Source organism: Felis catus, chromosome D4 (genome assembly GCF_018350175.1).
Source record: "Felis catus isolate Fca126 chromosome D4, F.catus_Fca126_mat1.0, whole genome shotgun sequence".
NCBI lineage: Eukaryota > Metazoa > Chordata > Mammalia > Carnivora > Felidae > Felis > Felis catus.
Window position 1 is genome coordinate 50,341,084 of NC_058380.1, and position 13,136 is coordinate 50,354,219.

Consider the following 13,136-nt stretch of genomic DNA (forward strand, 5'->3'; position numbering starts at 1 on the left):
TTTTTAAGGTTTTGTATATAATTTGCTTCTGAAACACTGTTGGCCAAGAACCATGAAATCCGTTTCATTACCAAAATCCTTCTAGGCCAAGTTCTTTAAGAAATGAGATCACCTTCAGATGAATTGTTAGCAAAAATTAAAGCTATAGCCAGTAGCATGGATATGTTTGGGCTCTTGGCCAAGAAATAAACCATGTGTGTGAAAGAAAACAGGCTAACAATTCTGGACTCTGGTCTCCGTGGCTGCATTGCACATTGACCTCACCGGTAATTATCCAAATTAATTGCCTTTCGGGTTGTGTTCTCTCATCACGGAAACCTTCCTTTCCCAATTCAACCCATGTGGGTTAAAATGAGAAAACAAAAGCAAAAATTCCGCCCCACACCCAGAAGCCCCTTCTGTCAGGGATCCCAGGTGGACCCGGGAGAGCTGTTGGAGGCTGAGAAGGGCCGGTGATCATCGCATACCACACATAGGTGGAGGGCTGTTATTCTGTTTCCCGCCTAAGAGAGGATACCCCTATTGTTTCTGAAAACGCTGACCAGGACCCACACTTCCAAAAAAAATTCCTCTATCCCCACAACAGCAGCAAAAGCAGCAGCAGAAGCAACAGCAACAGAGAAGTGTTTTGATGAATTGCAAGATGGATAGGGCTTTCAGTGCCCCCAGCCCTGCTGATACCAAACGCCTTTAAGATACAGCCTTTCCCATCCTAATCTACAAAGGAAACAGGAAAAAGGAACTTAAAACTCCCTGTGCTCAGACAGAAATGAGACTGTTACAGCCTGCTTCTGTGCTGTTCCTTCTTGCCTCTGACTTGTAAACAGGACCCAGTAGAACATGCGAATGGAAAGTCACAAACCTCTTGGTGTCTGAAAGGATCCTTGGGACCTCATGCACATCTGCGGAAACTGGATGGAGAGATTTGGGGAAGCATGGACTCTTTAGCTGGCTTAGTTCTCTATGGAGTCAGCTTGCTCCTTTCTGGTAAGGTTTGGCTTTGTTGCCTTTTTTTAATTTAATTTTTTAGGTTTTTTTCTTTTTTCTTTCTTTCTTTAACAGTTAATGATACTGGGCTTTCTCACCAGTATTTAGTTCTGGTTAACAAAGGGCAGCTGTGTTATAGGCACTGTTTCTCTAGGACTTTCCATTTAATAGATGTGAGGATTAAAATGCAATGTCTTTGTGGCTTGGAACTGAGTTTTTCGAGAGTTTCCCTTCCGCTTATTTGCTCCCTATGTTGCCACAGACCCTATGAGAACTGATCAGGTCACTTTATTTGTGGAGAATCACTTACTATGGCACATTATTTTACTCTTCCTCATTTGGGATTGTTACCTTATTAAAAAAACCCAAACAAACCCAGTTTTACCTGCTTCAAAAAAATCTTGCATAATTTTTAAAAAATGAAATTCATGCAGACAATTATGGGGACCCACTTAAGGCAATGTACAGATTGTCATTTTTAAAGGAGAACAAAGATGCTTTTCTATAAAGATGTCATATCCACATCCTATTACAAATTTTTAAAAAATATTTATTTATTTTTTTGAGAGAGAGAGAGAGCACTCACGAGAGCATGCACTAGTAGGGGAGGGACAGAGGAGAGGGAGTCACAGAATCCGAATCAGGCTCCAGGCTCTGAGCTGTCAGTACAGAGCCCTATGTGGGCGCAAACGCTTGAACTACGTACGAGATCATGACCTGAGCCAAAGTCAGATGCTTAACTGACTGAGCCACCCAGGGGCCCCAGCCACATCCTATTTTAGTTAAAGCAATCAAATTCTAGGCTTTTTGGGTTTTTATTAGACCTTGGGTCATGGCTATATAATTATTTTCTGTTTCTTTAAAAAAAATACTTGGCATGTAGTAATTTATAAAGTCTTTATTGGCCCAGTGAAATGAAAGTTGGGGCACTTATCCAGATTACCGGGCACAGGAGAAGATCAAAGCCTGTTGGAGGGCTAAGGAATGGTTGGCTTGCATGTTTTTAGATCTGGTGTGTGTGTTGCCCAGATTCTCCACACAGTGGCATGCCTCTGATGCTTACCCACCCTGAGGGACGCTGTCTGAAAGTGGTATCCAAACATGAAGTACAAATCACAACTCTAATCGCCTTAGGTTTCTCCCTTTTAGTTTGAAAACATTCTAATTATTGTAATGAAGATAGAAATGATACTGGAAATGGAACTGGGCAAACGTACTGACTTGAATGTTGCAGACTATATTATATTATTAGAATTTGATCTGAACATACACATAAGTTTGTGCTACATTATTTTCATACTTTTCTATATGTTTGGAAATTATTAAATATTCAAAAAATTAATCCAACAAGAGAAAAGAATTGCATGTAACTTGTTTATAGCATTTCAGATCACTTTCAACACCCAGTTATATTGAGGATTTAATCATATTTTGAGACTAAGAACGTGTAATGTCAGTTGCTGAGATGCTTTCTCTCTTTATGTAGAAATTATATTAACATAGAAGTGTTAATTTCTCATGTTATATGCACCTTTAAATGAAAGAATTATCATGATTCCATTTTTGTTTGGCTTTTTTTCTGTGTGACATACTTATGAGTAACATGAAATCTGGAATTAATTCTACACCAGGGATTCTAGTAACACAAAGCTCAGGGTCTATCATTGGTCTGAGCTATTTTATAAGTTAAATCACCTACGTGTGCACACATGCCAACACACACACAGTTTTAATTCACTTTTTGCCCCTCAAAGTGACTGTGTCATGGCACTTTGTAGTCTAGGCTTAGAAGAGCTGTCATAAAATCAGACCAAAAAATTATGTGGTTGAAACAGTTGCTCCCTGTCTAGACCTTAGCTCCCTGGAAACACAGCCCTGACTTCAACAGGGAGAGGCCCAAGGAGAGGGATTTCATTCTCCTATTGAAAAGGAAAGGTGACACTAGCAAGGTTGGTTTCTGGGGTAGGTCTGTTGTATTGGAATCCTAAGTTCCCTTCCCAGTATAACTCTCCATGGACATGAACACACAAGGCTTGGTAATTGCGACAAGAATCCAGCATGATTATATCTACAAGCATAGGAGCCCATTCTTTGCACCAAACTCCCCTGGTAGACCATAGTAATAGAACAAGGGACTTATGGTTTATGGTTTTTTCTCTCTATTCCAATGGGTTGTTTCTGATTTTTTTTTTGTAACAAATAAGACTGAAAAAATATGTCACATTTGCCTCAGTGAAGGTGGCTCTGGGTGGCAGATATCCGTAAGAGGTTTGGAAGAGGTATATAATTTTCAGAAGACTTCCCCAACCTACCTAGATTCTGGTACATTCCCCTCCCCATTGAGAATCATGGCCAATTTCAGCTTACAAACAAGTTATAATAAACATACTAGCTTTTCCCCACTCTCCCGTCCTCACCAAACTAGGCTGTTCTCTCTAAAGAGTTGTGTATATAGCAATACAAAATACAACAAATTACTCTTTCTGCTTTATCATAGTATGTCCTATATGATCAACGCCGACCCACTGGGAAGGCTCTAGTAGTATGCCTTCATATCTCTTTGTTGTTTCATTTGACATTTTAAGTAACAACCTGGGTTCAGAGATAGTGGATATCTTATCTGGAATGACAGTGGAAATTCGGTTATAAGGTCAGGGAAGTGGTCCCAGAGGGAACCTTCTCATTAGGGCTGGTCTTGGAAGGCTATATCAAGTCTGAGTAATCAAGGGTGGAGGTCTAGTAGCTGGGACCAGAGACACACCTGGGAATTATTCGCACAGGGAGGAGTTTTGCATTCTTCACAGATGCTCCCTCCTAAGCATTGTCTCTGTTGGAAATGTCAGCATTTCCCTTTCAGCTCTATGCTGGGAGAGCTTCCTGCAAGAGCTCCAACTCTTCTAAGACATCCCTCCAGGAGGGAAGAACTCTTCCAAGGCCATTTCAGAGGACTATGCTATGTCCTCTGGGAGATTCATATGGGTGGGCTCCAAATTTTTCTGACGTTATCTATTTGACTACTCCTAAAAAGATAGGTATGTAATTGTGTAACCTGCTTATTCCCTGTAGATGGCTTATCGGTCAGAGCATAGAACCTGGATTCAAATGATTTCTCTAGGCTGGATGAGTGGACCAAATCCAAGAGACAGCCCTTTAAAATAGACGAATGTGAAGTCATGAGTTTGGTTTCAATAAGTGGATGTATGTATGTTCAGTGTGAGAGAGACTTGGTTTGTTGAGTTTTCTTTTTTTTTTAATTAAAAAAATTTTTAAGTTAATTATTTTGAGACAGAGAAAGTGAGTGGGGGAGGGGCAGAGAGAGAGAGAGAGAGAGAGAGAGAGAGAGAGAGAGAGGCAGAGAGAGAATTCCAAGCAGGCTCTGCCCTGTCAGCACGGAGTCTGGTGTGGGGCTCAGACTCAAGTACCTTGATATCATGACTTAAGCTGATAACCGAGTCAGATGCTTAACCAGCTGAGCTACCTAAGCGCCCCTGTTTATTCAAATTCCTAGTGAGTAACACGTTTTGGTGATACACAAAATTCATAGATGCCAACATGTGCTCTGCTTGCTGAAAAGGTAATTTATAAGCTGCAACAGTTCACTTTAGTAGATATATAAGGTCCAAGTTAGAAATTGTAATCCCTGTACTGCTCAAAGAATACCCATTAAACACTGAAGACATTGAGAAATTTGGCAGTAAACATAGTGGACAAGCAGGAAGGTAAGTGCTTTAGAAACCATTTTATATGGGACTATTTAGCCAGGGAAAAGAGACCAAGATCAGCATTTTTAAGGGTTTCTGTGTACAAGACCCCATAGATAGTGTATTTTGCCAGATCTAGGATAGAGGGGTGAAGAGAGTTAGGCTTTATTTATGGAAACCTTCTAAAAATTGGATCACCATCCCCATGAAGAGTGAACTCCCACACTGGAGAGTGTTCAGGCATAGGTTGGGTGATATCTATCAGGAACATCAGAAGGATGTGGAGTCTGATGGTTACTATACTTGTCTTTCACATCTCTTGCATTTTACTATTTCTCTGTGAGTTCAGAAAAGCCACCAACACCTTTGAAACCAAACAGTGTGTTTCCCGAATTTCAACTCAATCCACATGACTTGTGAGAGAAAAAAGTGTACCTGCACATGTGCTATCATGGCTCTTCCAAAGACACTCCTTTATGGGACTGAGGTGGATCTAATCAAGAAGGCAGGAGAAAGAGTTAAGAGTATGAATTGTGAAGCCACAGACCTGGGCTTAAGCTCAAATTGGATGACAGTGGGAAAGTTACTTGATTTCTCAAAGACACCATTTTCTCATCTCTTATGGATGAGAATACGTATTTCCCAGAGTAGTTATGAGGATCAAGTGTGATAATGCAAGAAGAGAGCTTAGCCGGTAAGAACTTTCTAAATAAATGAAGCTAGTGTAATAAAAAAGGGGAGTATTTCTCTGAGAACCTCTGTGCTAGTTCCAGACTGTTTTAATCTTTTCTAGCATGTAGGGGAGTCACTGCTCATGTAAGCAGTCTCTTTCTGAAATAACTCAACATAGGGTCACTTGGGTGGCTCAGTCAGTTAAGTGCCGACTTCAGCTCAGGTCATGATCTCGCAATTCTTGAGTTTGAGCCTCATGTTGGGCTCTGTGTTGACAGCTCAGAGCCTGGAGCCTGCTTGGGATTCTGCGTCTCTCTCTCTGCCCCTTTCCTACTTGCTCTCTGTCTCTCTTTCTCTCTGTCTCTCTCAAAAATGAGTAAACATTAAAAAGTTTCTTTTTTTAAATAACTTAATTCCTCAAATTTTATGCTTGTCTCTCCCCCCTTGGGCTACTATCCCAGTGCTTCCCTTCACCTACCCTTCATCCCTGCTCTTGGCCCTTCTCCTTCCATCAGGCCCATATTTACAGTCTACACATTTTTCCCCTCATGGCTCTTGTTCATGCTGTTCCATCCATTTGGGAATGACACCCTCCATGCCTTCTCTGCAAACAAAATTGAACTCAACTTGCCTGGGTCAGCTCTTCCTCATGATCTCCTTCCCTTAATTCTGAGTTCCCTTCTCATAGAGGCTGTGTCTTGAGCTTTGGGCACATAGATTTAGCTCCATTAGCCTTTAACATCTTTAACAACAGATAATACTTCTTTTTTATTCTCTATAGTGTGTTGCATTTAATGTTCACACATTTAATGTGTGTGTGAAACATGAAAATACACTCATGAAAGTGTCTTTAACTAGGCCTTTACCTTATACAAGGTATTGTTTGATTGTTGAATATTACCCAAAAGGTATGTATACTTTTTTCAATAGACATTTGAATTGTTGGCTGCCTTTTGTTTATTCATTTTTTCATTCCTTTACTCAGCTATCATTTCAGTCAATGAAGACCTATTGAGGATTACTCACAAAGCCAAGTCCTATACTGGATTCCAGGAATGCAAAAAAGGATGAGTCATTTTTCCCCCTTGCTAAGTTCACAGTTTAGAAGGAAAGAAGAATATAGGCACATGAATTATATGATGATGTGATAAATGTTATCATAGGGATATATATAAAATCTAGCTTTTCAAGAGCTATAAAAACTGTTTTTGGCTCCAATAATAAAAAATGAAACTTTAAAATCTAAGTTATGCATAAATGTCTAAAAACATAGAATATCGACTTCATTAGTTGCTAAATTTAGTATAAATAAACTTAATAATATTTGAAATGAATCTGTAGCTTAGATGTTCCTCACTTTGCAAGAACTCCCTAAATAGTTGTGACTATTGCTAATTATTGCCACTTGTAGTTAGGAATTGCTCGTTATCAAATGATTTGAAAACTAAGAAGATAAAAAAGAAAAGGGAAGAAAGAACTTCCCATTAGAGAGAGCAGGGGGTCAATTAAGTTTGGGGTCAGATCAGGAAGGGCCTTATAGGGCATTTTAAGTAACTTGTACCTCATTCTGTGCATGTTGAAATTTAGTATGGTGTTTGTTCTATCATAGTTGATGTCTATCTTGGAAAAATTACTGTGATAATAGTATGGAAGATGGGTTGACCTGGCAGAGCCTGTAGGCCTGAACTAGTGTGGCTTTTCAACACTCCAGGAAGAAAGGCCTGGATGGACAGGGGGGTTGAGAGTATTGAGGAGATGAAACTGTAAGGGTTGGTGATTGATTGCATTTGGGAGATTGAGAGAAATGGGGGAGAATAAGTATAGTTCCACTGTTCTGGTTTGGGTAGTGGTGGTGCCATTCACTGTGCTGGGAAACATGGCAGGAGGAACTGGTTGGAGATGGGCTGAGATGGAGCAAATAATGATTTTGTATGTGTTGATTTTGAAGTTCCATGTAAAGGGAAAATATTTAGCAAAATTTGGGTCTCTGAGTGTGAAGCTCAGATGAAGGAGACTGGGCAAGGGCTTGAGACAAACACCCTTGATTCATGGGAAGTGAAGCCATGGGCATGGACGTATATGAAGATAAAGTTAAGGGACAAAAAGGAGAAAGTAGCCAAGTGGGGGCAGCAATCAGGGAATTGGTAGGAAAAGCAAATCCAATTAGATTTCTTTCCTGGAATTTTAGAGAATTGGTGTTGTGGTAGCTAAGGAAGAAGAAAGTTTTAAAAAGAGGAGAGGAAGGGCGACTAGGTGGCTCAGTCAGTTAAGCATCTGATTTCAGCTCAGGTCATGATCTCATGGTTTGGGGGTTCAAGCCCCGCTTCAAGTGAGCCCTGCTTCTCTCTCTCGCTCTCTTTTTCTACCCCTTGCTCACTTGCGCTCTCTCTCAAAAAAAAAGAGGGGCGCCTGGGTGGCTCAGTCGGTTAAGCGTCTGACTTCGGCTCAGGTCACGATCTCACAGTCCGTGAGTTCGAGCCCCGCGTCGGGTTCTGTGCTGACAGCTCAGAGCCTGGAGCCTTCTTCGGATTCTGTGTCTCCCCCTCTCTCTGAACCTCCCCCATTCATGCTCTGTCTCTCTCTGTCTCAAAAATAAATAAAAACATTAAAAAGAGAGAGAGAGAGAGAGAGAGAGAGAGAATAAAACAGTTGCTGTTAAAAAAATAAAAAGAGGAGAGAAGGATTGGGGCAGCAGACTGACAGCTTCTGGGTTTGGCGTGGTAGCACCAGGTTACAGGTGTGTGGTTTTACAGGGAGCCAGCCGCACTCCTAACAGTGTGGACCAGGACTGGAAGGGATGTCAGAGGATCATTTGGCATCACTCCCAGCCTTCAGGAAAGGGAATGTCTAAAGTTGCCTCCCTTATTTCTGGAATTTCAAACTGATAACCCAATTCCCACCGGTCTGGCCAGACTATTCCTTAACTCACAGCACACGTGCGGAATGTTTTTTAGATTGAGCCATGCCTGCTTTCCTCTGCACCCCGCCCCCACTCTTCTTGTCCCTTTGGGAATTGGACCGTCCTTCTCTTCATGTTCGTTTCCCCCGGCTGCAGGGGCAGGTGTGGGGATGTGGGTCTGCCAGATGGAAAGAGTCCTGACTCTTTTCAATACATCCGTTGATGGGAGGGAGCGCATTCCTTCTGCCTGGTTGGTTCCCTGTCTAACATGGTATGGATGTGACAGGGAGCCAGTCAGGCAGCCAGATGAGGGACATTGTGGGCGGCTGCTGTTCACTTTCTGCTTGCCACAGCCCTTGCTCGGGGCTTGACCAGTGAGGTGTATGTGGTGGTCACACCCATCTCAGCAGATCTGTCAGCTTTCCCGCTTTTGTTAGAGGGTGATATCATGCTTCCTGGGGGGAGTGCTGGAAGACAATGCTCGGCCACTTTTCTCCAGATACAATAGGCGGAGTCAGGAAGGCAGTATTGACATTGCTGGGGCTGGGGAGGCACTCACTGCTCTGTGGCCGTCAGATGGTGAACCAGCTTAACCTTGGCACACAGGGCCTGGGTTGTGCAAGGCGTCTGGCTGCAGAGCCAAAGGGGACTCCGCCCTGGGGACAGGGCTGCTTTAGACATCTGGGAATCTGGGATGGGCTTCAAATTCTGATCCCTGTGTCAAAAACAACCACAAAACAATAATAGTACCAGATAACAAAAATGACTACCGTAGCTTGAATGTTTCTATGTGCCAAGTGTTTCATGTGATTTTTAATAACTCATGACAACTGTGCACAATAGATATTATTCGTTTTTTTTTAAATAGATGGTGGAACTGAGGCTCCAAAAGTGACTTGCCCAAGGTTAAAACGTAGTAGACATCCATTAGTTTGGAATGCCTAGCATCCCTATGTGTTAAGAGCTGCTATGATTTCCCTCCATGTGACCCTGATGGGACTGCCAGTGACGGCAGAGTGTGCCATTCATCTGACCACAACCGTTGGTTCAGATGGAGGATGCATGACCCAACAGGACCAGGTAGACTCTGGCTCAGGGAATTGATGAGAAAACATTTTCTCTCTTTGGTGAGGACACTGGGCACCCAGAGCTACCAGCTGCCCTGGGTACTTGAAGGAAGCTAGTCTTTGGAAGGAGACAATGAGGACAGTAGCACAGAGAACCTGGAACCATGACAGGCTCTCCATATTATCGGAGCGCTGAGTGCAGTGGTTTTTAGAAATCCACTCCTGTACCTTCCAAGTATGGGATACAGTTACCTTTATTTGCTTCCACAATTTTGAGTTGGTTTCTGTCTCTTGAAAGTGAATCGTCCTGAGTGATGCCCTGGTTTCAGTAGGAAGTGATAGAGGCAAGAGTTAAACTGAGAATGACCTGAAGCCCAGTTATGAGTTCTTTTAAACTCTTCACTGTGTGGTCTTCTAACTAGTGTTTCATGGTCACTGCAGGCTGGTTCCTGGAAAAGGAGGCTGATGACAGTTCTTAGTCGTGTGGTTTTAGGAAAGATTTTAAAAGAAACATTACTTCAAAGTACTTAGTACAGTGTTGGTACATGACAAGCACTCAAAAAAATCAAACGCTGTTAATTGTTTGCTTATAAACAAAGCTGGAGACTCTTAGGTTGCTTTTTGCTGGTCTTTGCAAGGCACATCTTCACCCTTGAGGGCAGGCAACCCGTATTCTATGCCAGATGGAGGTCTCTGCTTCACTTGGTGAAACTCAGCATTAGTACCCTTCGTGGCTTGGCCTTGTCTCAGAGAAAGGAGTGAAAGGAGTCGTTTCTTGATTTTTTTTTTTTTTTTTTGCTAAATATCTGGAGTGTCAGGTAGGAGAATTCCTTCGAGTGGATCTCCTAGGTAGCAAGACAGTTCTTCCTGCAAGATGCCAGCTCCCGATTCCTTCTTTTCTCTTGTCTTGACTGAACAGAGGCTCTAGGATGACTTGTCATTTATAGGTCCCCACCGCACTGATCCCAAGCCTAATTCCTAGTTCTTGACAATTTACTGTGGAATTGTTAGTTCCAAATAGAAGTTGCCTCATTTTTGACTAAGCTCATTATCGGATTTTTGGACCCATCCTGGAGCGAGAGAGAGAGAGAGAGTATGTGTGTGTGGCAGCAGCTCTCCTCCCGTTTCACCACCATCTTTGCCCCAATTACTCCTGTTCTTACTCTGAATTCCTCTTTATGTCCAGTACCTCTCACATCCGGAAATCACTTTCTAATCGGTGGGGGTTGATTCAAACACCCACCTGCGTTACTACTCATTGCTACCACTTCAGAACCAAAGGGCACGGTGTTGTAGCTGTTGGTTGTGGTCGGCACTGTTTCAGAAACCAGTCTTTACCTGCTTCGCAAGGCTCTTGCGATTCTCAGTCCCTCATGTCACATTGGAGGGGTATTTCAGCCATACCAGGCTCTGCGATTTCTAAACATACACTCTTGAAGCCTCCGTGTGCCTTTGTGTATGTTGTGTCTTCTGCCCGGAATGCTCTCTTCTCATCCCCTTTTTCATGTGACTTATTCATGCTTCAAGGTTTATCTCAGGTTCCAGCTCTTCCGAGAAGTCTTCCTTAAACTTCTTGCGTAGGTTTGGGCCCTGCCTTTACCTGGGCTTCCACTAAAAACGTGGCCTGAAGTAAAGGCATATGCGTAGGTAGATTATTCGGGAAGTGATCTCGGGAGCAGGAGTGAGGGACTAGGGAAGTAGAACAGTATTGGAAGTGTTATATGCTGGTCACTGCTATGGATGCCTGCTACCCCAGATATCCTGAGGAGCCTTATACAATGAGACTCAGAACTGTTTACCCACAAAGAAAAAGGAGAGGCATTAATCCATTGCTATCCTCCTCCTCTGTTCAGGGTTATGTAGATAAAAGAAACTAGTGGGTTACTGCTGGGATCTTGTACTGTTGTGCCGGAGAAAGTCCCAGGAAAGGAAAAGACATGTACTTGCCTGGGCACTGGGTGAGCTACTTTGACACCTGCCCAAAGTGGCTGCTGCAGGTGGAGTGGGGTGGATTTGCATTGGTGCCCAAGAAGTGTCACATACGGGCACCCCTATGCTTGCCTCTGTCCTCATACTTAGAACAGTAGATGACAATGAACAGTTTGCTTGTTGGTGTTACCCACTAGTGAGCTGTGGTTGGCATTTCAGTATTCCCAGCACCAGACGTAGTATTGTGGCTGGCAGAGAAAGGCTTTATTTATTTGTGTGTTTATTTTTGAGAGAGCACAAGTTGGGGAGGGGCAGAGAGAGGGGAACAGAGGATCCAAAGTGGGCTTTGTGCTGACAGCAGCGAGCTCAGTGTGGGACTTCGACTCATGAACTGTGATGTCATGACATAAGCCGAAGTCAGATGTTCAACCGACTGAGCCACCCAGGTGCCCCAAGAAATGCTTTAATAAATGGGTTTGCGTTGGAATAAATGTTCCAACCTAGTGCTTCCCTACGTGTGCTCTATATATTACTGCTGGCCTGAAAAAGATGATTGTATGTGCTTCCTGGAAGCATATTTTAAATTATCTATTTTTGTATCTAAGTGTAAATATATGTGTGTATATATCTATCATATCAATCAGGTGATTTAATGAATATTCTTTTTTTTTTTTAATTTTTTTTTTCAACGTTTATTTATTTTTGGGACAGAGAGAGACAGAGCATGAACGGGGGAGGGGCAGAGAGAGAGGGAGACACAGAATCAGAAACAGGCTCCAGGCTCCGAGCCATCAGCCCAGAGCCTGACGTGGGGCTCGAACTCACGGACCGCGAGATCGTGACCTGGCCGAAGTCGGACGCTCAACCGACTGCGCCACCCAGGCGCCCCAATGAATATTCTTAATACGAGGCTCAGAAAAAAATGAGCTAAAGAGAATGGTTAATAGAATAATTAATTGTACAAGCAGCATGTAGATTCAGCAAGGATCATGCCTGTGGTACATAAATTAATGCACTTTGGGAGATACTGCTCTAACTGAATCAGTTAGCTAATCCTCTTTAGAACTCTGTGTCCAAAAAGAAAATAGAAAAGTAATTTGGCATGTAATGAATATTATCCCAGTGAGATGAACCAAGTGGAAGAGTCTTCCAGTGATCAGCCTGTGTCAAAGGATTATCTAGGACTCTAATCTTGCTTTTTCCAGTAAACCTGGAAAATGGGCATTTGTTATTAAATCCTAGACAAGATCTAGTTTACCCCTTGGACATAACTGGGGCCCACAAGTCCGCCAGCAGACCAGCAGGTGTAGTGAGCCAGTAGAAGAACAGGTAAGTCCGTTATACTCACTCATTCAAGCTAACATTTACGGAGCCCTTTCTGTGTCCTGGGAATCTGCTAGGCATTGCAGTTAGAAAGACGGCTAAGAGAGGCACGTGACGTCAACTGGCTTGTGAATGTTCGGTGAAAAGTTCTGCTTTATGGGAGGCAGATGTTGGGAGCATGGAAAATGGAGGGAGTAATTCTGGAAGAGAACAGGGGTCTCATCACGAGGGTGACATCTGAGATGGATGGATAGGATTACACTTTGTGGAAAATCAGGAGTAGAAGTGAGAAGTAGAGCATTCCAGGCAGAGGAAAACGCATGAAAATGGGGAATATGTTGTGTGGCAGTTTTATGTGGTTATGCTCCAGAGCCCACTGAAGGAGGTAGCAGGGGATAGAGCCAGGAAGATGAGTTGGGAAGACGGTAATTTGGTTTGAGTTAGGCTGAGTGGGCAGGGACAGACCAGAGACCCTTCCTGGAGTCATTAGGATGTAGAGTGAAGCTGTGTGAGGGAATGAGATTGTCCAAGAAGAGGACAGCAGACTGGTATCAATGG

At 42.9% G+C, this 13,136-nt stretch overlaps 1 protein-coding gene across 3 annotated transcripts in view; it reads left to right on the forward strand.

The window, feature by feature from the left end:
- Positions 1 to 393: 393 nt before the first annotated feature.
- TEK (TEK receptor tyrosine kinase) overlaps positions 394 to 13,136 on the forward strand; it is a 106,642-nt gene continuing 93,899 nt past the window's right edge. For 2 of the 3 annotated variants that reach the window (XM_003995529.6, XM_019816057.3), the window contains exon 1: positions 395 to 987. In XM_003995529.6, coding sequence (XP_003995578.3) covers positions 936 to 987 — 52 coding nt within the window. In that variant the 5' untranslated portion in view covers positions 395 to 935. Of the gene's footprint in view, positions 988 to 13,136 lie in introns of all 3 variants that reach the window. The other variant, XM_006939192.4, reaches the window with a different exon arrangement.